The sequence below is a fragment of the Rhinatrema bivittatum genome, unplaced genomic scaffold, assembly GCF_901001135.1.
Source record: "Rhinatrema bivittatum unplaced genomic scaffold, aRhiBiv1.1, whole genome shotgun sequence".
Classification (NCBI taxonomy): Eukaryota; Metazoa; Chordata; class Amphibia; order Gymnophiona; family Rhinatrematidae; genus Rhinatrema; species Rhinatrema bivittatum.
The window spans coordinates 126,413-150,981 of record NW_021820764.1 but is presented as its reverse complement, the minus strand read 5'-3'; the positions used below and the strand labels follow the sequence as shown (position 1 = coordinate 150,981).

At 48.0% G+C, this 24,569-nt stretch overlaps 2 protein-coding genes across 5 annotated transcripts; one reads left to right on the top strand and one right to left on the bottom strand.

The window, feature by feature from the left end:
* The first annotated feature begins 18 nt into the window (after positions 1-18).
* On the top strand, positions 19-4,310 carry LOC115082099 (probable tRNA N6-adenosine threonylcarbamoyltransferase). Of its 4 annotated transcripts, none has more exons than XM_029586363.1 (11): positions 19-236; positions 311-430; positions 883-1,058; positions 1,149-1,244; positions 1,364-1,413; positions 1,589-1,667; positions 1,877-1,942; positions 2,362-2,452; positions 2,882-2,957; positions 3,338-3,550; positions 4,105-4,310. In XM_029586363.1, exons 1-11 carry the CDS (start codon positions 122-124, stop codon positions 4,142-4,144), a joined length of 1,122 nt encoding a protein of 373 aa, XP_029442223.1. In that variant the 5' UTR covers positions 19-121; the 3' UTR covers positions 4,145-4,310. The 4 variants fall into 4 exon arrangements, 2 of the variants coding, with proteins under 2 accessions (XP_029442223.1, XP_029442224.1); XM_029586364.1 differs by having other exon boundaries at positions 21-236; positions 3,452-3,550; XR_003854073.1 differs by lacking the exon at positions 4,105-4,310 and having other exon boundaries at positions 20-236; positions 2,362-2,472; positions 3,452-3,550.
* Positions 4,311-4,893: 583 nt separating this feature from the next.
* LOC115082103 (type 1 phosphatidylinositol 4,5-bisphosphate 4-phosphatase-like) lies at positions 4,894-11,571 on the bottom strand. Its single transcript, XM_029586367.1, has 7 exons — positions 11,167-11,571; positions 10,444-10,634; positions 9,572-9,678; positions 9,372-9,477; positions 8,135-8,187; positions 7,315-7,405; positions 4,894-6,692 (listed from the first exon to the last, which is right to left on the bottom strand). The coding sequence occupies exons 1-7, from the start codon at positions 11,333-11,335 to the stop codon at positions 6,552-6,554; spliced, it is 858 nt and encodes a 285-aa protein (XP_029442227.1). The 5' UTR covers positions 11,336-11,571; the 3' UTR covers positions 4,894-6,551.
* Positions 11,572-24,569: the final 12,998 nt, after the last annotated feature.

Here is a 24,569-nt window from a genome sequence, read left to right as displayed (position 1 = left end):
AGGGGCGGGACCGGAAGTGCGCGGCGCTTGCGTAGGCAGGAAGAGGAAGCGCCGGCTGCGCAGCGGGGGAGCCGGGAGCGTGCGGACGGAGCTTGTTCGGTTCCCCTGTTTCCTCCCAGCCATGACCGTCATTATTGGCTTCGAGGGCAGCGCGAACAAGATCGGGGTCGGCATCGTCCGAGACGGCGCTGTCCTGGCCAACCCCCGCCGGACCTACATCACCCCGCCCGGGCAAGGTATGGGACGAGCCGCGGGGAGAACCCCTTACCCTCCCGCTGCCCCTGACGCCTCTCGCGTTTTCCCTCTGCAGGCTTCCAGCCCAGCGACACCGCCCGGCACCACCGCGCCTGTGTCCTGGATGTGCTGCAGGAGGCGCTGCAGGAAGCCCGGCTCACCCCGCAGGAGATCGACTGCGTCTGCTACACCAAAGGTGCCGTCCCGCCGCTTCCCTCCACCCGGTTACCCTCTCCTGTTTTTTTCTGATCGTTCCCTTAGCAATGCGGCCGAGAGACTGTCCCTGCCCCGAGGAGCCTACTGTCTAGTCAAGTCATATAGACCAGATAATGAGAGACTTCAGGAAAAGTGCCTATGGTAAACACCGATGAAATACGCTGCAGGGCAGTGAAAGGGGAGATCCAGGATGTAAGATTTAAATGCAGCCTCAGAAAGGGATTTTAATCCGGGTAGAGAGAGAGAGGCTGTGACAAAGTGGAAAGCGGGGAGTTAAGGCTGACTCGATGATCTGGTGACTGGAAAATGCCTTCCATATAAGGGAGTTTGTCTTTATCAGGCTTATTTTTCTCCTTTTCCAACCCCCCCTCCTTCCCACTTCATTGTTCTCTGCTTGTCTCTCCATCTCTTATGTTGTCTTGTGCAACACAGGGCCGGGCATGGGTGCCCCTCTGCTCACTGTGGCCATCGTGGCCCGCACGGTGGCCCAGCTGTGGAAGAAGCCCCTCCTGGGAGTGAATCACTGTATTGGGCATATCGAGATGGGACGGCTGATCACGGGAGCCGAGAACCCCACAGTCCTGTATGTGAGTGGAGGGAACACCCAGGTATGTGCTCTGTATCCCAAGGCAAGCACATGGGGGTGGAGTGTTATGCTTTGGGTTTCCATTAATGCTCCTGCTGCTCTGCTTCCACAGGTCATTGCATATTCTGAGCACAGATACAGGATATTCGGAGAGACCATCGACATTGCTGTGGGGAACTGCCTGGACCGCTTTGCCCGTGTGCTGAAGGTGAGTGGAAGGGAACTCCGCACCTCAATTCTGTAGTCTCTCGTACATTCACTTTGTTGCATATTGTGGATCTCTGGCCAACGCTAATCATAGCTTTCAATTCTGGTTGGTTACTTTAGATCTCGAATGACCCCAGTCCTGGCTACAATATTGAACAGATGGCTAAAAAGTGAGTGATTGACCCTCTTGCCCCCCCCCCCAGGGATGAAGGAAAGGGATTCAAATTTGTTTTGGACATGGTCATTCCCTGTTTTCAAATCAGGGTCTGTCTCGAGTCTTTCAAGCTTTCTCTCACTATGTAACTGGAGTGATTGCACCTCAGGATGTTTTCTCCCCATCCACAGAGGAAAGAAATTTGTGGAGTTGCCCTACACAGTGAAAGGAATGGATGTCTCCTTCTCAGGGATCCTCTCCTATATTGAGGTAATGTTATAATCAGATACAGATGTGGACGTCCTGTCTTTATCCGAGTCTCTGTTATTGAAGAGGCAACAGGCTGTTCCTCCCCAGACTATAAAGCTTGCAAGTAGAACTTGCCCATTTTTGGTTAGAAACATGACTTGGCAAAGGAAGGCAGCTGGATGGATACTGAGTGGTCGCTGACTTCCCTCACCACTCACTCTCTTCTGCAGGAGGCTGCTCATAAGATGCTGCTGTCAGGGGACTGCACCGCAGAAGATCTCTGCTTTTCACTCCAGGTAATCGCACTTGGTGGAAGTTTAAGAAGGGGAGGGAGGGAGGGAGGGGGGGGTGGTGCATATTGTGAAGAAAGGGTCATTTTGCTTCTCTGGCACCAACCTGCAGAAAGAGATCCATTGAAATAGTACTGTTTTCACTGCAGTCTGTCAACTGCAGGATACCAGGGCTGGGTTCTGATTGCGGCAGGGACAGACAGGATGCAATTCCCAGCATTTATTGCGGTGGGAGTGGAAGCCAGGATGGCCTGCATAACTTGTGATGTGGAACCATCTGAAGATCTGGCCTAAAAGACTGTCGCTTATAAGGAGGACAATCTGCCTTTGTCTGTTTTGCTCCAACCTGGCTCACAGTTGTTGCAAGTCCTGAATCCAGTGCTGTCTCTTACTCCCCTCTTTTTTTTGTCTCTCCCTTTCCCCAGGAGACACTTTTCTCCATGCTGGTAGAAATCACGGAGCGGGCAATGGCGCACTGTGGCTCTCAGGAGGTGCTGATCGTCGGAGGGGTAGGATGTACGAACTTCCAGCCTGATGTTAGTACCTTCCCATATGATGCAGCATTGCTAGCCACACCCTCCTCGTTGGGTCTTAGTCCTATCTAGCTTTTCTTTTCTATCTTAATGTTTCAAAATTCAAGGTGTGCACCTTTTTATTACAGCCACATCCCCTTGTTTTTAAATTCTAAACTAAGCAAGTTTTGGAGCCAGCACCCTTCAAGGTGCTGCCCAAATGTTTGTCTACTCTGGTACTCCTAGTTCAGATCTGCTCAGGTTACTGGTTAACAATTTCCTCCCCTCCCCCCCCCCCCCCAAATAAGTTATTAGAGTTAAAATGGAATGCAAAGCATAGGCTGTGTTCTGTAAGCAGAAATCCTCAGACAATGGGAGAATCCCATCACCACTCATCTTGAGTTTCAGAAAATAAGCCTCCGTGTCTCCTCAGGTAATGTGCGGCTGCAGGAGATGATGGAGGTCATGTGCAAAGAGCGAGGGGCCCGGCTGTTTGCTACAGATGAAAGGTACTTTATGGGTGGGGATGAGAGGCTTGCCACATGGCAGTGTAGACTGGAAAGTCTGCATGGATTCCAGACTTAGATCTGCTCTGTTTTGTCGTTTTTACTGCAAAGTGGCATTGGAAGAGGAAGCTGAGAATGTGCTGTGTGCTAGTGAGCCACATAAAAGAGTAACATGGATACTTTAAAGGTCTAGAGAGACAAGTTAAGCATCTGATCAGAAATGAGGCACCTACAGTCTGAGTGGCAGGGTTAGAGGCACAACCTCACAAAAGATGCATTAACTTCCTCCTAAACACATGCTGGATGTGATCCTGTCCCAAGGACTTGAGCATCTGATCTAATGCTCGGATGCCCAATGTCAAGCTGGAGTCTGTTTGTTTCAGCTTCTGTCCTGCACGGCTTTGGGAACTTGCCGCTGGTGAGAGAGTTTATCAGCTGGGAGTTTTGGCTTCCGTTCTAATTGGCCTGTTTCTTTCTGCCTGCGTCCATCCTCCCAGATTCTGTATTGACAACGGGGCGATGATTGCACAGGCCGGCTGGGAGATGTTCCGTTCGGGGCAGATCACCTCGCTGGACCAGTCCTGGATCACACAGAGGTACCCCTCCCCCCCCCCCCCCCCCCCCCCCCCCCCCCCCCCCCCGTGCTCCAATCCAAGGTCACACCTCCGTCTTTCTCGAAAGAGAATCGAAACTGCAAAGGCAAAATTGTATTGCAGGGAAGTGGAAGAAAGCAAGGGTTTAATAATCTGGACTCAAGCACAATTTTACTGGGGGAGGGGAGGCAGTAGTCTTAAGTGATTTGTTTCCGTTTTTAATATAAAAGTAATTTACAGCTGTGCACAGAAAGTGGGAAGAATTGTCCTGTCTCGGGCGACACGTGTTACTGCCTCTGTTTATTGAAAGTCAGTCAGCAGGGTCCTGTTCGGACGCGCTAGAGATGGTGTCGCACGTAGGTTTGGCTACAAGTGAACCAGCCGGATGTGTGTGCACGCGTGCGATGCCATCGGTGACAGAGTGTTTGAGCTGTTTTGAGGAGGCTGGGCATGACTGCTCTGAACTCCGACCTCTGAACTAGTGTGGGATCTTTAGCACAGGAAATGATCCGAGACAATACAGTGTTAGCAGCTCTGCCCCCATCTCTCCTCCACAGGTACCGAACAGATGAAGTAGAGGTGACGTGGCGCGATTAATGGAGAAGCCCTCATCCAGCTGGCCAGACTTCAGCTTTTTGTCACGGCAAAGAAAAGCATGGCACCAAGGGCTGAATGTGGTGCCCGGAAACTGGCAACTGGAATCGATGGGGAAGGACCCAGGGATCCTTAGTCCTAATAAAATATTGCATTGGTTTTCTATAAAGAGTGCCTTGAATTTTTTTAATTAATTTTTTTTTCTCTGGGTACCACAGGATCTTTGGCTGCCTCAGCTTAGGGTTTATGGGTAGAGTTTATTAATAATCTTTGTGTCCAGAGAGGGCTTTGGCGCATTGTATATAATCCGGTGCTTTTTCCTCGCTGTACTCATGCTTTGTATACCAGTCTGCCATGTGCATGGGCCTCTGATGATGATCAGCACTGCAGCACCTTTTTCAGAATTTCTCACAAGTCAAGACATTGGCAACAGCTAATCAGAAGCTTCCAACATCTTGATAAACACTTAAGGTACCTCCTCCTGGCAAAGTATGACTTTTAATTATTTTTTCCAGTTGCTGCAGCCCACCGAACTATAAAAATAAAGGTACGGTAGGTGCTGCTGCTGTTGCTTTAACTGGGAAATGAGTTCTGTGGGTTGTTTTTTTTGTTTTTTATATTAGATCAGCCCGAATCATAGTCTGGTAATTCTCACAGGAGGCTGGGAGCGACTGCTCTGACCTCTGTCTCTGAAGGAATGGGTGGAGTCTTTAGCAAAGGGGGGAAAAAAAGCACAAGAGATCAGAAAAAAGTCCTTTTTACAATTCAGTTTTATTTCCAGCTTTATGATGGCTACCAGGACAGATGGGGGTAAAATATACCAGCAAATATACATACACATTAAAAAAAAATCATGTAATCACAAGGACATTAAAAAAAACAAACAAATCGCAACTGGTGCTTTAAAAAAAAAAAATCAAAACAGAAGAAAATCAATCGCCCCTTTCCCTGCAATCCTGAGAGGGTCGGGGAAGAGCTATAAATTAAAAAGATATTATTTACATGTCAGTTTCTCGATCGGTGGCACACAGCTGTTATGTACAGGGCAAGCGTTTTGATCCTTCAGTGAAGAGTTCCAGTTAGATTGTGCGGTTAGGATAGCGCAGAAGTTTGCATAAAGGAGGGGAAAGGTCTGGGATACTGTGGGGGGTGTACAGAGGTGGAAAGCGAGCTGGGGACTGCAGGAGAAGAGGCTTGATGGGCTCGGGGGCAATCGCAAGAAGATGATCTGCCTGCGGATGTGAGCACTACTCCCGCTGCTGTCAGAAGAAGGGGGGTGGAGCCCTTCCTCAGGGGGACTCTGAATTCGAGGAAGCTTGGGCCGATGCAGAATCTGGGGCGGTGCTGCCCAGACCCGGCTGAAAGAAGGCTTTCGGAGGCAGCAGATTAAACGATTAATCGGGACCTTTTTCTGAAGGCAGGAGAAGGGTCTGCTTTCAAAAGCCGGTGTTGTGTGCTCCAGGCCCCAGCCGTAAAAACATCAAAGAGCCTGACGTGCACCCAGAAGTGGGGAGGGAAAAGTGCTTTTGCTTCAGGTTAACAGTCGCATTTTAAACCGCAGCCTTCTGCAGGACCTCAGGCCCACGGATGCAATCGGGCTGCGTTCGCCGAGGACATTGCTTCAAACACTCGCTGAGGTAAAAGCCTGGCTGTCTTTTTCCTACATGCATGGGTTCAGCTCTTGGGCATAAGACCCACTCTTTCCAAAGTGACTTGTGGGCATTTTTACATCCGGCCCTACAACCTCGGGGGAAGGGGTGGCACTAACAGCAGGGGCCGTCCTACAGGCAAACATTCCTTCCACTGATGGTGTCCCCCGCTTGCATTGGGAAGGACTTCATTACCCAACCCAACCTTGCACATCCTGCCCTCTTGTCACACATCTAGGGAGGGGGCTGCAGAGTGACACAAAAAAAAAGTCAATTAATGCCCTGAACCGGCCAGCTGGGCGACTCCATATACTATAACCATTCAGCAACCTAACAGCCCGAGTCGCTTCCAGCCAGAAGATGCACTGGAAGATGAGGCTCCCCTCCACCCTTCGCTCACTGAGCAGCACTGGACCGGAGTTGGAGGCCGAGTTCCTTGCCGTGGTGGGCGCAGGAGGCTGCCGCTCTCGCTCACGCTCCTCGGCGTGGGGCTCGGGGGAAAGCTCTGGATGGAGAGATGATGGCAAGGTTCTCTTTCATGATCCTCAGCGTGGGGCGCGGGAGAAGCTGTGAGGTGCAAAGCTGAGGTTCTCTCTGTCACGTTCGGAAGAAGCTCTGGACAGAAGGCGATTGCTGAGGTTCTCGTTCCTTGCTGAGGGTTGGGGGTGGGTGGGCTCTGGAGAAGCTCTGGATCTGAAAAGTGCTGAGATTCTTTCAGTCTGGTTCCTCGTTGCGATGTGCAGGAGGAGAGGGGGAAGGGCTCAGAAGCACCGGACAGGGTGACTGACCCTCATGCATGCCCAGTAGATGGCCCGGATCATGGCGACGACGGCCACCACGATGACCAGCGCCCACGAGGCGTAGATTCCTCTGTACTTCTGCGCGTGTTTCCACGTGCCAACCTGCAATGGGAGGCAGCATGATCCCATCATGGGCAGCCAACAGCGACCCGAGACATCCCAATGCACCATCGTCACCCCCCACGCAGTCATGGAAACAGTGTTTCACAGGGACAGTTCCCTGTGTGATGATGGCCCTTACGATGTCACCCACAGCCATCGTCGCACAGCGACACGATATCTAGTAGCGGTGATGCTCACAATATCACTTGTCACACCCATCGCATGCAGCCGCCCTCATCCCACGCTGAAGGAAGACTGGGGCCCGGTGACCCTCAACATGTCGCCCGCAGCTACAAGGCACCATCCTCACCCTGTGACTAATTGTGATGCAAGAAATGACACCCTACACGGGAGCCCAGCCCGAATGCAGACTAGATTCACGGTACCAACGCAAACCCATTTCCTGCTTCCCCAGAGCATGCAGCACACCGGGCAGTGCTGGAACCAAGCTGTTAAAAGCACTGAGCAAAGCAGCCCCGGGGGAGACCAAACATGCCCCCCACTCCTGTGTCTGATTAATGTCACCCCTGCCCCCTCCCCGGTGCTGGGACATGGGGTTATCTGTCCAGCTGCTTCCTTCTTGGTTCTCCCTGCGGTAAGGAAGGAGGGGCTTGGTACTCACCGCCAGTCCAGCCGCGGCAACCACAAACAATAAACCTAAGAAAAAGTAACAGAGGCACTTCGTCCGGGGGTACCGCCGTCCGATGGAGGAGCTGAAAGCAAAAAAGCAGCAGTCAGACCTAGAATCCTTCACCCTTTCGGGGCGGGTTCTGTTGTCCACAGGAGCCTCCCCATCACATAAGGGCACTGGTGCTAAATTCCTGCTCCCCCCTCCCCAGTCCAAGGAGTTAGGTGCTAGAGATGAGGGAGGAAAGCCAAGGCTCTCAGTATCACTTCCAGCCACTGTTCCCTCGAAGCTGAGCACGTGTGCAACGCCGATGCATTTGTGCGCGTTGCTCCTAGCTTTGACGTGGTTGCTCATAGAAATGTTTTTTCTTTTGTGCCGTATATTCAGAAATGCAAGGCTAATACTGGTGCTCAGAAACAGTTGGTTTAAAAAAATTGTTGCTCACATGAAAAATACATTTGCACACAGCTACTCGCTGCTTGGAGAGAACACTGCTTCCAGCCCAAGCCAAGAATGGAGCCCAACTCCTCGAACCTCTGCAGCGGGACCCGGGATTAGAACCCAGGTCTTAAATCACCGCTCAGAAAAATTCGGGGGTGGGGAGAGGGTGCAAATGTTACGGACTTGTTAATTAGATTTCACATAAGGTGGGATATTACATTTAAATAAATTCATTCTCCCAGTAGGAGCGGGCTAGGCGGTTGGGCCTCTGCTAGCCATGTCTCCTACCTCACACCTGAAATGGTAGTAGAGGGAAGGATCCCCTCCAACCTACACTCAACACATGACAAAATGAGTAAACAGCATCACTTACACCTTCCTGCAGTGAGGGCATCGGGCCAGGGTCCGAGCTGTGAACTCCGTCCACTGAGCGGGTGCAAGGGGGAAAAGACATGAGAGAGACAAAAAAGAGTGAAAACCCTTCCACCATGCCTCTCAGCCCACAGAGCATAGAAAGAGGGATTTGCAAGCCCTTAAATCTTTTAGCTGCTGAGCGCAAGCCTATCTTGAATTGTCAGCAAAGTGTCCAGGGCTTAGCATGCAGCAGAGGAGACGTGTGGGTAGTCAAACCTGGCAGGAGCTCTGTCACTGGAGGGTTTTAAGAGTAGGTCCCAAAAAACAAAGAGGGAGGCGATCTATAATAGCTGTCAGGTAAAACAAAGGAAAAGATGCCTTGGTCCTTTATCAATTGTTTATTAGAGACGTAATCTTTTAAAACCATGCCCGACTCGGGCCGAGTTTCGCAGCTCAACAGCCGCTGTCTCGGGGGCTATAAAAAGATCATACAATAAATGTAATCAGTAAATAAAAAAAACATTTTTTAAAAAGCTTTTAGCTATCATGCAGATAACTTGTAAAACTAAATTCAATTTAAAAAACTGTGACATCTGTCATTTTAAAAAACGTGCAACAGAAATCTATTATTGATATGTTGCTCATACAGACACAGAATTTCTTGTCAGTATATAATGACCAATCTTAATATCCATCTTTACCTTAAGCAATCATGAGTCTCAAATTTTGAATGAGATGAAATCGTCAAAAGATTACGTCTCTACTTTAATAAACAACTGATAAAGGACCAAGGCATCTATTCCTTTGTTTTACCTGACTGGTTTTAAGAGTAGGTCAGACACACGGCTGTATGGGATGGTTTCTGGGTGAGGGATCATCCCTGGAACTGGGATGGACCGAATGACCTTTTAAGGTTCTTATCTGTGACTTCTGTGATGCGAGATCACTGTACCAAAGATGTTGCTATTTCTGGCCCATATTTTGATTCCTATTTGTTTAATAGGAATCTTTGATCTTTTTTCTATCATGGTTCTGTAGTGTATTTAATTGGTAATATATTTATTCTGGCTTAGTTGTGGTCTGTGCTGTTTTTTTCTTTTAACATAATGAATATTTTCTTTTGTAAAGCACTGGGACTGGTTGATACCTGTAGTATATCAAATGTAATAAACCATACTCTTTCAAACAACATCGGAAGCAGCAAACATTTAGAAAGCAGTAGGACAGACTCTAATGGGTCGTTTCTGTGCACGTACCAGGAAAGTGTTTGTGCAGTGTCCGCAGATAACTCGGACTCCATACGGCTGTGGCTCGGCTCTCTGAGGGCTGGCTTGCACTGGCCCCAGATTAATGATCCGTTTACTGGAGGGGGGGGGGGGAGAACAGGAAGAGAATGGTTAGAGTCCCTGACCGTGTGCTGGGTGCAGGTAGCTTCCAGTTCATCCCAGTCACTCACCAGTAAGGCCGCGGGCAAGCTATCCTCTGAGACGTCACTTTACAGATTAGCAGGCAGTTGCAGGGACAGCGCACATATTTCTTCCCTGGAGGGGCATTCTTGATGGGCTGTAGCGGGGAGAGAAGCGAGGTATTACCAGAAAGTAAATACCACCTCCCTCCACCGTATAATCCAGGATTGGGATGTTCCTAACCCAGCGCTGGGTCTCTGGGAGAACCCACTTGGCAATCTTGGTACCGGATGGGAGGAATCATAGAGACAAAATGGGTCATTGATCAGCTCTTGATCCTTTAATGCCAATGGGCCTGCCAGCAATATCTGTCTAGGCCCTGCTGGGGACTGGGCCAGAGGGGTTACCCGCTAATGTTGCAGGGAGCTCGCGGAAGAGCCCTCTACCAAAATTGAAAGAAGTAGCTTAGTAGGAATTTTGTCATGCCGATAAATTAATCTAAATCTGAATATGACTGAGATCAAGGAGTGCGCATGAGGCCAGCTGGCAGAAGAACTGTCTCAGTCATGGAATACTGAGATTCAAACTTCGCTCTGAAAGAGGAGTCATGCCTGATGAGGGAGGAAGGGAGCAAGGAGAAAGACCATGCACAATAGCTCTTTGCTAAAAGCAGGGTAAGGAAGTGAATTGAAAGGCCATTCCTGATGTCCTGACAAGAGCCAGAGAGGAACCCCCATACCTGGTACCCCCCAACAAGAGCTGCAGGAGAGCCCCTGGGTGACCTATGCTGGATTAAAAGCCAAAGGGGTGCCCCTGCCTGTGACATCTCCGGGGCAAGAGTCAAAGGCGGCACCTCTGCGTACCATGGGGGACGGAAGGGAGTCCCCTGCACGGGGCATCCAGGGCTGCGAGAGCTGCTCACCGTGGCCTCGTTGCACACCCCGCACTTCACCACGTGCTGGTGCATCTTCCCCTCCACGTTGATGAGCGACTGGCAGACGCGGCAGGTGATCATGGGGGTGCTGCCGCTGTCGGGACTGGCCATGGGCGAGTACAGAGGGGGGTCCTCTCCCGGCAGCACCGAGGGCGGGCCATCGGGGAACGGGGGGAACCCTGAAAGAGAGAAACAGTAACCCCCTCCTTTATGTAAGCTGCTGGTAGAGGGATGGATGGAGAGGCAGGCAGCTCATTTTCCCCCCATCATGGTTTGACGCCATCCTTCCACCCGGCACTAAAATCCCTCCCCTCTAAAATACGAGATTATGTCGTACATCATCCAGAATCGATTTGGACACACGGGCGTGATTACAAAAATAAATACCAAGCAAACCTGAACATCTTACATAACTGTGATACTCTGCACCCAGACAGAGTAACTTAGCATGCAACAAGCTGACAAGACAGAATATTATATCAGAACTATAGCACATATGTGATAAATATTATGGTAAAATGCCACGCCCCCACTCATACGCTCTGATTGGCCGCCGCGCCTGCTCCCATTGTCTCCAGCTTCCCCCATTGGCTGCGAAGCGTCGTAAACAATGGCTCGGGGTTCGAGGCCCGCCTCCTCATCAGCGTAGCCTCTGCGGGTGGGCGTGGTCGCCTCGTGAATAATTAGAGCTGACGTCACAGCGCGACTCACCCTGCACTTGGCTCGCGGCTCCCAAGCCCGTGGGGGCGGCGGAGGAAGGCAGGGGTGGCGGCGGTAGCAGCAATCCGGGCCCCGGCGTGGCGGGGCCTGCAGCGTCACAGCCGCAGCCGCTGCCGCCGGCGAGCTCCGAGAGCAGCGGGGAGCGCTCTCCGTCCGCCATAGCCGCCACCGCCGGCCGTCGGCCCTGTTCCTGGCTCAGTGCGCCTGCGCTCCCCTCCCTGCGCTCCTCCCCCTCCGACGAGGGCGAGGTGATTGGTGAAAAAGCCGGTTTTCCTGCGCACGTGATACCGGAAGATGTGTAGGGAGGCCTCTATGATTGGCTAATGGAGGTGGGGGTGGCACCCTTCTGTGCCTGACAGGGAAAACATTCACTCTGATTTGCTGAGTGGAAAGGGGTAACCTCTTCAGGAGTGCTGAATATTAAGGTTCTGTAAATAAATAAATAAACGTCCTTTATCAGGTGACGGGTAGGGAGGAATCCTGACAGTTTCCTGGGTATCGTCTCTGATGCAATCTGGGAGTTGTAGTTCTGGAACCTAAAGTGGTGGTTGTGAGCTGAACATTTTTCTTTAACAGCAAAACACCAGGAAGTCATAATGTGCAAGAAAGATTAAAAAAAAAAATTTGAGATAAATCAAGTACGAAGAGCTGGGCATAAAAAGAACTGAAGTGCTTTGCTATGCAGGGTCAGAGCACTGAGCAGCAGCATCCTGTTTGACAATGGCCAGTCTGGGTCACTTGGAAGTGACTGTCAGATCTTAATGGCGAGATCCTGTTTACCTTGCTCACTTCCAGGCCAGAAGTAGGAGGTGGTGATCCCCAAGTCTAGCCGGCTTATAAATGTTAATGGATCTGTTCCGCCCCCACGAACTTAAGGAACAGAAAGAAGGGCCATTCCTTGTGTAACAGAAGGGATGCCACTTCACCCCAGCCAGCAGCATCTTGCTAAAATGAACATTTGTATTGGGTTAGGAAAGAATTATGTACGTTGTGATGGGATCAAGTCAAAGAGAAAATTTTACTCATGTGGAAACGGGCGGATTGCAGGAACATATAGCCCCGGGGGATTTTTTCAAAACTGACCCATGAGGTATCCAACGCCCTCATGCACTTTCCCTGTAGCACGTGTATCTTCCGGCCATGGCCTCCAGGGCTGGTGCAAGCTTTTTTTGCTGCCCTGCGCGAACAATTATTGCGCTGCCCCCGCACCTCCCCCTCCCCGGCATCATTCACTCTCTGTCCCGCACCCATCAAAAAAAGCCCAGCTCCCTCCAGCAATCTATATTTTTTTAAACTTGACCCCCCCCCCCAAAAAAAAAAAATGGAAACCATGGGAGTGACCGGCCCACTGGGGAAAGCCCAATCCGTTGATAGGGCAATCCGCCCTTGAGTAGAAATATTGATCATGTCGGTCAGGAGCCCAAGTGATTTGAATAAAAAGGGCGGTGCATAATGGGATTTAGATTAGGCAACCTCAGTGGCTGCCTGTGCTGAACTGGTAATCCAAAGATTAGGAAATAATTAGACTTCTCAGCATAAGAATGAGTTTAAGAGGGAGCATCTTGTGACAACACAGCCAAGCCCTTTGGACTAGATTGCCCTCTGCCCTCCTATTCCACCTTCTGACACACGCTTGCACACAATTCTGGCACAAGTCACTGTTTTTAACCTTGCGATGCACTTTACCTACACTTTTATAAGTCCCTTGTATATAAGTTACTACCAATCCTCTTGCTGCACCAGGTTCTTGTGGCCTGGATTGGCCACTGTTGGAGACAGGATGCTGAGCTTGATGGACCCTTGGTCTGACCCAGTATGGCATGTTCTTACCATAGCAAGAGATTAGATAGTTGCCATTTGCGCTTTATCTTTCCTCTCTGCAAGTTTCCTGTTGCAATTACCTGTTTCCCCCACCCCTCCCTGTTCATTGTATTTCCCATCTTTTAGTTACCGGTATGATGTTTGCACACTAATGTCGGTATATAAAAATCTCAAATAAATAAATAAATAGATTGCATACAGACAGATTATCAGTGGATGGTCTGTTAAAATAAAAAGATAAGATTGCAGTAGTTATGGCAAAGTAATGGAAAAATCATGAACATAGCACATGAACTGGATAACAAATTGGTTCTCTTTATGGCTGATCTTCAAGGCAGGGATAAAACATTAGTAGCCATCCATTTTACAGCAGATACTTGTATAGGCCAATGTGCACTTTGATAAGATTGTTGCTTATTATTTTCAATTTATTACTCGCCTTTCTACCAGAGTGCTCATGGTGAGAATATTTAAACTGTCACAACAGTAAGTGAGCAGGTTATAAATCTTTTAAATAAATAATGTAAAGGAAGCTTAGTGGCTGCGATGAATGTGTTACTAATATGTGGGATCTGCTGGATACTGGTGACCCGGACTGGCCACTGAGGGAGACAGGATGCTGAGCTTGATGGAACTTATTTTGACCCAGCATGGCAACTTCTTATGTTCTTATGCAGAAGGGCAGAAAGCAATGTGTCCTCCGCCCACAAAGGTATTCAAATTCTAGGAGCAGGGCCAGCGCTTCCATTAGGCAAACTAGGCGGTCACCTAGAGCACGGAAGTTTTTGGGGGTGGCAAAATCCAGCTAGCGCAAAGCCCAAAAGGACGCTAGACTAGAGCCGACATCGCTAAAGGAAGTGCCGTGCTGGAGCTGCCAGTGGGAGGTGGCGCCGTGCTGGAGCTGCCAGTAGGCAAGCAGGAGGTGGGGAGTGCAGGACCCAAGGATTGCCTAGAGCGCCAAATATCTTTGCACCGGCCTTGCTCGAGAGAAAGCAGATGCCCATCTCTGCTACTTAAATAGGTGGGTGACCTATAAGAGGATCGACATTTTCCAGGTAATGCCTGATCTGGATGAGGACTTCTGCTCTGGAGTCCATGGAAAAGAGAAAAACATGGCAGGATGTAGTTTCAGTGCCGCGGATGATATTTTAACAACTTAGCTTGAAGCTCGCCGCTTATTTCGATGGCGGGGCATGATTGGAGAGGAAGGCATGGGTTGTGGTGGGTTTTTTTTGTAGGATGTTCATGTTTGCCTTTATATAAATGTATGTCTGTAACGCACCTAGAACAGGGGATAGTTGTGGGATATACGTTTTTAAAATCAATCCAGAAATTTATTTCACGAACATAGGGGACCGGGCAGGCCCAATTTCACTAGAGATCTTACAGAGTTTGAGAGAATAAAAATTGGTTCTCCCAAAGGTATAGTTTCTAAATTGTTTGGAAAATTAAAAGAGGAATCGGAAGAGTCTTCTCGGACCCAGGAAAAAAGATATTAGGGGAAGAGTTTTCCAAAGGGACTGGGCCTTTGTTCATAGCAGATGGTCTAAATCAGTGGTCCCCAACCCTGTCCTGGGGGCCCGCCAGCCAGTCGGGTTTTCAAGATATCCACAATGAATATGCATGAGAGAAAATTTGCATGCACTGCTTCAATAACATGCAAATTTTCTCTCGCATATTCATTGTGGATATCCTGAATTCCTGACTAGCTGGTGGGCCCCCAGGACAGGGTTGGGGACCACTGGTCTAAATGTAACTGAGCGAGACCTCTGGTTGTAAGTATCTGTAATGCTGGTATCGTTAATCCTTTTGTTAAAGTCATCTCCAAAATCATGTTCATATTTATTTATTTAACAGCTTTTATATACCAGTATTAGTATGGACATCATACCGGTTCACAATTGAACAGCAGGACTGAAATTACATGATAACAAGGGGGAGTAACTGGGAGGGGGAAAAACTAGAGAAGGAGAGGTTAAAACAACAAGAAGTAACTCTGTAGAAAATAAGGATACAGTGTCTTGGAAAGGCCGAACCTGGAGGCGCAGGGAGTTCAGCTACTATTCAGGGTAGGCACGTTTAAGGGTTAATAGTTGGTGTGATCTTGCCGTATCACAAAAATGTGCTGCTCAGAATGGATGAACTTACCCCAGATAAGGGCTCCTCCTTCATTGCATGGCACTAAGCCGTGGCCAGGGGAACCGTGGGCAGAGTGGCCTAACGTCTTCTGGGAAGTTTATTCCTGGGAAAAGTTGCCCTCATAGATAGAGGTTCGAGTGATGTTCAATTGTAATGCTCTTCTTACTTTTGCTCTGTTATATATTTGTATGTGTTGCCTAATTGTTTTGTAATTAAGGTATAGACTTAACATCAATAAGGGTTAATTTAGAAAGGGGAATCCTGTGTCCATAGACAGCAGGAATAAGTGGTGCAGTTTGCCCAGAGAATCAGCTGAAATATTCGATTCAGAACTGGGGGCCCGAGGAGACTCCTGGTGGCTTGGACGCTCACCGGCAGCAGGGAGCCTCCAGCGTCCTGTTTTTTTTTGTTTTAGAATGAGGAAGCGAATCTGCTTTATCATTTAATCAGTCAGGTATCCATTACTTGTGGACTTTAGGGAAAAGCAGGATATCAGATGCTCGTAAACAAATAAAACCGTGGAATTCCCTACTGATATGGCTGCAGTCGACCTTTCCAGGAAAAGTGAAGACCCGGTTGTGCTTTTAGCCTGGCACTTTGTGGATTTTATTACCATAACGACGTGTTCTGTTGGGATTGCTGTGATAATGGAAACGACTGGCAATTTCTCGATTTTTGCCAGCTTTTTGTTATTGCTGCACAGCGCGGGCAACCAAAATGTGCTCCAATGAAGGTGTGAGACGGAGTGGCAAAGATTGATCTATTTACTTGAAATTCTTTCATTCTGCCTATATCAGCCCATCTGTACCAGGCGAGTTACCAATGAACATGCACAAACAAAATGGACCAATATTAAAAACATACGTGACGTACAATACCCTTAAAATCCCCAAACTCTCTACACAGTAACTCGAGCTCCAAACCCTTCACTTTACTCTAAGCCAAAAGACTCCTGAAACAGCCTTCCACCCCCGTGCCAGATCGTCTTGTCAACTGTTCGTTCACAGATCACGAGAGGCTTTATCTGCGTTCTTGCTCTGTACGTACTTCTGATCCAAGCAATGGCCTCAAAGTCAAAACACGTCCTTATTCCATCAGTAAGTCAATCTGCTATTTCTAGCTCCTGTAGCACAGCGAATGGCTACGTTTTCAGTTTCAGGCTGAGAGGTTGCAAGGTTAACCTTCGGAACGTAATACATGAATACAGATATGATATAGAGATAGGAGGGAGATTGCAAGTCAATAGATAAGAAGTAGGTAGGAATAAGGAAGTGGGTGCATTCTATAAATTGCATATATTTAGTCTTGAGGTTTTGCAAGGTTGGTACCCAACCCCGAGCTCTTAAAGTGCGGAGATTTGCAAGACATTCTAAGGATTTATAAGACGGATGTTTTAAACTCTCAAAGCCACAGGCGTTGGTTGGCCTGCAGAAAGAAAAACCAAAAAAACCCCAAGGGGTTGCATAAGGAAAGCTGATGGGATGTGCACGGAGGACTTGAAGAGGAGCAGGTCTGCCTCATGCGGGCTGTTAAAAAAAAAAAAAGAAAAGCAGAAGAGTGAAAACGGCCTCCCCCTTTCCATCTACCGTCACCTTCCAGGAGCTCTGGGCCTGAGCAAAAATGGTGCAAACTTATGCAAAAGTTGCAAATCTCTTCGGGCTTTCCCCCACATTTGTCTATTTTCGGTATTTTGCAAGATGAGTCAAAAGTGCTAAGAGGCTGGCTTCGGTCTGTCCTGAGTGATGCTGCTGGAAAATCTGCACAGATCATGTCCAAGCCAGGAGGGGGACAGCGGAAAGTCCAGCGTGGTCCTGCACAGCAATGGAACCCGAGGAGGCTCGGGCCATTTTCAATATCTTTGGAACATGTTTATACTTATTATACGTGATCTGGAAAGGAGAACGAGTGAGGTGATCAAATTTGCGGAAGACAAAATTATGCAGAGTGGTTACGTTTATTTAAACTATTTTTATATACCGTTTTTTTTTTTTTTACTGGGAGGTAGCCAAAACGGTTTACAAGGTGAACATACTTGTTAAAAAGAAGATAAAATACTAAATACAGACAAAGGTATGTAATACGAGAAAATAAATGAAAAGGTTTGAGTTAAATTAAAATCATAAGAACAGGTAACATCGAAGGAGAAAAGAGATTCCAAGTGGATTGTCAAAAAGAGACGTGTAGCAGGAATACTGAAGGAGGACTCCGGCCTACTGAGCCTGTCTGGAACGGTGCTGGGCGCCGAGTCGTTATTTCTTACTGGGGAATGCTTTTCCGAAGAGAAGTTTTCAAGTTCTTTTTGAATTCTTTCTTACCGGAGGAGTTTCTACGATTGTCTGGGATCGAATTCCAGAGCAGGGGATCCAGCTACCGAAAAAGCTCTCCATGTCTAAACGTGCCGCCTCGATGGTAGGTACTTCTAGAAGGTTTTTATTGGCGGAGCGGAGGCTTCTAACCGGTTTATAAATGCGTAGCTGTGAGCTAAGCCATGAGCTGGTGTCGTCATTCAGTAGAACATAAGAACATAAGAACCTGCCATACTGGGTCAGGCCAAGGGTCCATCAAGCCCAGCATCCTGTTTCCAACAGTGGCCAATCCAGGCCATAAGAACCTGGCAAGTACCCAAACACTAAGTCTATTCCATGTAACCATTGCTAATGGCAGTGGCTATTCTCTAAGTGAACTTAATAGCAGGTAATGGACTTCTCCTCCAAGAACTTATCCAATCCTTTTATAAACACAGCTATACTAACTGCACTAACCACATCCTCTGGCAACAAATTCCAGAGTTTAATTGTGCGTTGAGTAAAAAAGAACTTTCTCCGATTAGTTTTAAATGTGCCCCATGCTAACTTCATGGAGTGTCCCCTAGTCTTTCTATTATCCGAAAGAGTAAATAACTGATTCACATCTACCCGTTCTAGACCTCTCATGATTTTAAACACCTCTATCATATCCCCCCTCAGTCGTCTCTTCTCCAAGCTGAAAAGTCCTAACCTCTTTAGTCTTTCCTCATAGGGGAGTTGTTCCATTCCCCTTATCATTTTGGTAGCCCTTCTCTGTACCTTCTCCATCGCAATTATATCTTTTTTGAGATGCGGCGACCAGAATTGTACACAGTATTCAAGGTGCAGTCTCACCATGGAGCGATACAGAGGCATTATGACATTTTCCGTTTTATTCGCCATTCCCTTTCTAATAATTCCCAACATTCTGTTTGCTTTTTTGACTGCCGCAGCACACTGAACTGACGATTTCAATGTGTTATCCACTATGACACCTAGATCTCTTTCTTGGGTTGTAGCACCTAATATGGAACCCAACATCGTGTAATTATAGCATGGGTTATTTTTCCCTATATGCATCACCTTGCACTTATCCACATTAAATTTCATCTGCCATTTGGATGCCCAATTTTCCAGTCTCACAAGGTCTTCCTGCAATTTATCACAATCTGCTTGTGATTTAACTACTCTGCACAATTTTGTGTCATCTGCAAATTTGATTATCTCACTCGTCGTATTTCTTTCCAGATCATTTATAAATATATTGAACAGTAAGGGTCCCAATACAGATCCCTGAGGCACTCCACTGTCCACTCCCTTCCACTGAGAAAATTGCCCATCTAATCCTACTCTCTGTTTCCTGTCTTTTAGCCAGTTTGCAATCCACGAAAGGACATCGCCACCTATCCCATGACTTTTTACTTTTCCTAGAAGCCTCTCATGAGGAACTTTGTCAAACGCCTTCTGAAAATCCAAGTATACTACATCTACCGGTTCACCTTTATCCACATGTTTATTAACCCCTTCAAAAAAGTGAAGCAGATTTGTGAGGCAAGACTTGCCCTGGGTAAAGCCATGCTGACTATAAATCAAAGTAAGTATTTTGTATTTTATTCTAGCGTCTGTTGGTAGCCAGTTCAGGGAGAAGAGAATCGGGGAGATGTGATCTCAAGCAGACTGTAATAAACTGCGGCAGGACCTATTGAAGGAAAACTGAGCATTCAAATGGCAGATGAAATTTAATATGGACAAGTGCAAGGTGATGCATATAGGGAAAAATAACCCTTGCTGTAGTTACACGATGTTAGGTTCCATATTAGGAGCTACCACCCAGGAAAGAGATCTAGGTGTCAAAGTGGATAACACATTGAAATCGATCAAAAAAGCAAATGGAATGTTAGGAATTATTAGGAAGGGAATGGTGAATAAAACGTAAAGATTTCAAATAAATAAATAAATGTCATAATGCCTCTGTATCACTCCATGGTGAGACTGCACCTACTGTGTGCAGTTCTGATCGCTGCATCTCAAAAAGGAAATAGTTGCACTGGGGAAGGTTGCCATTTTGGTTGCCCTATAGAGAAGGGCAACCAAAATGATAAAGGGGATGGAACAGCTCCCCTATGTGGAAAGGCTGAAGAGGTTAGGACTTTTCAGCTTGGAGAAGAGAGGCTGAGAGGGGATATGATAGAGGTCTTTAAGATCATGAGAGGTCTAGAATAGGGTTATGTAAGTTGGTTATTTACTTAGATAAAAAAAAGGACCAGGGGGCACTCCATGAAGTAAGCAAATTGCTCATTTAAAACTAATCAGAGAAAATGCTTTTTCACTCAATGCATAATTAAGCTCTGGATTTCATTGCCAGAGGATGTGGTTAGTGCAGTTATTGTAACTGGGTTTAAAAATGGTTTGGATAAGTTCCCAGCGGAGAAGTCCATAAGCTGCTATTAATTAATAAGCAATAGTAGCTTGTGATTTATCTAATGTTTGGGTACTTGCCAGGTACTTGTGACTTGGATTGGTCACTCTTGGAAACAGGATGCTGGGTTTGAAGGACCTTTGGTCTGACCCAGTAGGGCATGTCTCGTGTTCTTATGGGTAATGGCTGACAAGCACTAGGGAATCCAGGCCTGTGCCAGGTTTTCACTTCCTTGGCTTCTTGTCAAATTACAATCCATGGTTCGTTACTCTGGTGCAGGCATGGACTGCCAGCAATCTGCACCCAAAGGCAATCAGGGCCATTGAACCCTAACCACCCACCCGAGGGCAGGGGAGAGTGCTGAGGGCCCTCGGGCACTGCCCTATTGTTGGAATAGTCCGACTGCCCCCCCTGCTCTGATGTGCAAATGTATCCCGTTCAGCCAGCCCTTGCACCGTATCGAGAGACGGGTTCTGGATGGGAAGAGTTAAAAAAAAAAAAAAAAGGATCTTTAGATTTAAATATTAAAGGCTTCCGTATCGTTTACGCTTATTGCCCCCAAAATGGTGGCAAGTGCTGGGTGCTGATTGTCCTGGGTCGGCCAGGGATGGGATGGGAGCCCCTCCCCCCCAGTTGTCACTCAGTGCATGCAATGAGTGCCCCCTTGACTGTGACCCAGGGAGGGGGAAATGTGTGTGGAGTTTCGCACCCCCCAATCGTTTAGAAAAGGCTCTTTGCAACCTGAACTTCTTCCTAGTGGCTGGGCTCCTTTTGGTTTAGAGGGTCGGTGGTGGTCGTAGCCCTCCTACTGGTTTAATTGACATCAGTTGTTTCCTCCTCGCTTTTGACCGAACCTATTTCCCTGTTCTGTATTTTAGAAACACTCAGAGGACTGCTCGCTAGGCTGGTGCATTTTCTGGCTTCATGGTTCTTGCTTGGACGAGATCTCCCAGGGGTTACTTCTCTGTAACTGGCTGTTAAATTCGCTGCTCCTCATTTTGTGGCTTTTCTGCGTCCGTGCATTTTTTTTCTTACAGCTGGATTGTATTACTTTGTTGGATTTTGCCACGGGCTGCTTTGGAAAGGCGGGCTACGGCGCCAAGAAATAATTAAAGAAAGAAAGACGCACAAGCGGAAAGCCGTTCACGCAGTGGAGTAGAGCCTGGCCTGTAACTCTGGAGCCGGTTTTCAATCCAAACTGTAATTGTCAAATTTCCTGAAACCTTCCATTTTGTCTTGCCCATGCATTTTCCACTGGATTGTAAGGTCCGTGGGACAGGGGCTGGCTCCTGGGTGTACAGCGCTGCAGGAGTGATCAGTGATTGTGGTGAAAGAGATAAACCTGGATGTAGCCCGACTCCCAGGTGTCCCTAGTTCTGCGGCCTAAATCTCAGCTTCTGACTGGGCTTTCGCAGCCTCTTCAAATCTTAAAGTTGGCGCATGGACCAGGGCCAGGCCTCGGTCATTGGCTGTTGTGCTCGGCGGACCGCAGGTTCATCCCACTGCACGCCACGCTTACCTCAAGCCCGGGTCCGCTCCGAAAGACTCCCCACGGCGCAATCGATCCTTCCAGCCGAGACACGGCCGCCCGCCACGGGGCAGCTAGGCTGACGCTGCCGCAGGTCCTGCTTCAGAAGCCTCCCCAGGCGCGTGCGGACCCAACTTGCCAGGATTTAAAGGGCCCATGGCGGGAAATCCACCACGGCGCCCTCTGATGACATCATGGAGCCTCCTGTCTAAAGAGCCTGGCTGGACACCCCTCCAATGCCTCGGCAATTGGTCAACTGCATCGGAGAAGTGCTTTGTCTCTGCATTCCTGGTTCCTGCTTCCGCTGTGTGGCCTGTTCGCGGTTCCTGGGTGTCTGGTTTGTCTCCTGAGTTCCCGTCTTCGTGGTCAGACGTCCCTTCATCTGTCTTCAGCGTCTTGTCTTGCTCCTGTGGTTCTTCGTCCTCCCTCTTCCTCTTTGTTCCTCATCGGATTGGACTTCTGGCCTGACCATGGATTGGACCTCGATGTTGCTCGACCTCCGCCTGCCTCTGACCACTGCCCGAACTACGACACTGAGTGAACTCCGCCCGCCACTGACCACAACCTGAATCTGTCCCGACCGCTGCTTGTACAGAGTCTACTTCTTCACCGTGCTGGCCTGCAACACCTTTTGCGTGATGGATCTTCACCTCACAGATGCCCGCGCCTAAATCCAGTTGGGCCCCAGCACCCGAGGGCTCAACCTAAGGGGAATGAGGGCTGGTACTGATGAAGCTCCAGTTGGGCATCTGCTCCAGCCAACGCCGCCTGCCAATGGTGGGGGACCTGCAGGACCCCTCCCTGTGGATTGCGCCAACTTCACCTCGGCCCAAGGGTCCACTTCAGCAACACCGGCTCCCCCCAAAGGGTGCTGAACCCTAAGACGTGGCTGCTCAGGCCTTCAGGCGAATTGAGTTTTAATCGCTCTAATCTGGGTTTTGGTACATACCGGAGACCGGCCAGTGGTGGCACCTCAGCAAGGCACTCCCACACCCCTCCACCATCTCTAACCTGCACAGCAGTAGAGGGCAGCTGGGGGACAGTCACAGGGTCTCCTGCAGAGATTTCTCTGGCAGTCTGTACTGTACCTGTTCTGTGATGGGGAAGCGCCTACGTGTCCAAAGCTTACACTGCTGCTGCTCCTGTGTTTTCTGATTGAAGTTAAAATGTAAATGAAAGCTAACTTGTCTTGAGCAAGACAGAAATCAGTAACGAATGCGGGCAGCGGTGTACACTGAGCTGTGAAGAAGGAACTGCCTGCGTTGTGTCATCGTGGGACTGGGGTAGTAAGCACGTCGTTGCGCAGAGAGCTGGGGGCTGCCACCGCCGCAGGTGCCCCAGACCCCGAGGGCAGTCCGTGGAGAGAATTCATTCAGGGAGGGTTACGCGAGCGAAGCAGGCGCAGGATGGCTACGAAGACGACAGCAAGCGCCCAGGATGAGAGCAGGTAGGGACAATCCCCCTTCTCTTTCACAAACCCCCAAACCGTCGAACAACCGTGACAGGTGTGTGACCTTCATGCAATACGTGCAAACCGGTATGTAGGAAGTCGAAGCGATAAAAAAAACCAAGGGTGCCTGTTACACAATATTTTAAATCAGTGCATTAATACAAAACCTCCGGCATTTATTCATTAAATCCTCGGTATGATCAGAGGCATCTTGTTTTGATTTTTTTTCTTTTGGATGTTTTCTTACAGTGACTCTGCCAGGGTCACAAAGAGTCAGTAACTGAGCCAGGGATTAGAGCTGAGGCACAAGTTGAGCAGATAAGCTTTCAAAATCTGTTTTTGATGGATATGAAATATCTATCCTGTCACATGCTAAGAGTCTGGGTTTTATTCTAGACTCTAAGGTTGTGTATGCAACCTTTACACAAGATCCTCAATTTAACAATCTTAAACCTTTGCTCGAGCCCACAGATTTTCTGGGATAGGCTTTAGTTTTTCGTGGACTGGATTACTGCAACTCTTTGTGTCTGGAGTTGCCTCAAGCTGCTGTCCGAGTCCTCCAAGTTGCACAGCTGGGCGCACTCTGACGGGTACAAGAATCAGGACCCCCTGTCACCCCATGCGCTGCGTCAGTTACGCTGGCTTCCTGTCCATGCCAGAGTGCAATAAAAGGTGTCGCCCATTATTCACGCATTCCTGGATAACGTAGACTATGCATGGATGTATGCTCTCCTGAAGATATACAATCCACAGCGCACCCTGCGCGCCTCTCAGGCCTGAATGCTATTTGTTCCAACTATTAAATAAGCGCATTTATCAGAAACTCGCTAAAGGGCTTTTTTTTTGTGTCCGCTGCAAACCTATGCAATGGTCTTCCTGATCATCTGTGTGCAATTTCATGTTCTAAATCATTTAAGAAAACGAAGACTTTCCCCATTTCATTTAGCTCAGTCCATATTACTTGAACACCTGGTTATGTTAACTGAGTTATGTACGTTTTAATGTTTTTATTATGGATATTTGTTAACTGAGTTATTATGTACGTTTTAATGTTTTTATGATGGATATTTGTTAACTGAGTTATTATGTACGTTTTAATGTTTTTATTATGGATATTTGTTAACTGAGTTATTATGTACGTTTTAATGTTTTTATGATGGATATTTGTTAACTGAGTTATTATGTACGTTTTAATGTTTTTATGATGGATATTTGTTAACTGAGTTATTATGTACGTTTTAATGTTTTTATGATGGATATTTGTTAACTGAGTTATTTATGTTTTGTTTTTATTATGGATGTTTGTAATGCAAACTGCTTTGAACTTTGTCTATTGCGCTATATTAATTTGTTAAATAGAAAAGTAAATAAAGTGACTCTCTCAGGATCACCCTCACGGAGTTGGGGGCAGAGCCGGGGATTAGTACTGAGGCACAGGTGGATAAAGGGATTCCTCCCAGAGTCCCACGCAGAGAGTCAGTGCCATTGCCATGTGTATGGGAGAGGGGATCTCAGTGCTGGAACAGCAGAGAGGGCCGCGGGACAACGGGCGAAGTGTTTTGGGATGGCGGGAAAGAGCCTGGTGGGCCTTGTGTGTTTCTCCCTCTCTTTGTCAGATTCAAGGACTTTTCCAGGCCCGACGATTTAACACACAAAGTGTCAGAAGGAAATAATTGGGAGGAAAGAAGAGAAATCAACAACTGGTTTAGAAATCGGAAGGAACCAAAGTCGCTGTGTAGTCCGGGAAATTGT

Excerpts from the sequence above, each read along its gene's own strand:
- LOC115082099 (XM_029586363.1), top strand. The coding sequence starts at position 122 with ATGACCGTCATTATTGGCTTCGAGGGCAGCGCGAACAAGATCGGGGTC. Across the intron at positions 2,453-2,881 it reads GATCGTCGGAGGGGTAGGAT|GTAATGTGCGGCTGCAGGAG; the intron begins GTACGAACTTCC and ends GTGTCTCCTCAG. Across the intron at positions 2,958-3,337 it reads CTGTTTGCTACAGATGAAAG|CTTCTGTCCTGCACGGCTTT; the intron begins GTACTTTATGGG and ends TGTTTGTTTCAG.
- LOC115082103 (XM_029586367.1), bottom strand. The coding sequence starts at position 11,335 with ATGGCGGACGGAGAGCGCTCCCCGCTGCTCTCGGAGCTCGCCGGCGGC. Across the intron at positions 10,635-11,166 it reads AGCCGCGAGCCAAGTGCAGG|GGTTCCCCCCGTTCCCCGAT; the intron begins GTGAGTCGCGCT and ends TCTCTCTTTCAG. Across the intron at positions 9,679-10,443 it reads GGGTGTGCAACGAGGCCACG|CCCATCAAGAATGCCCCTCC; the intron begins GTGAGCAGCTCT and ends TCCCCGCTACAG.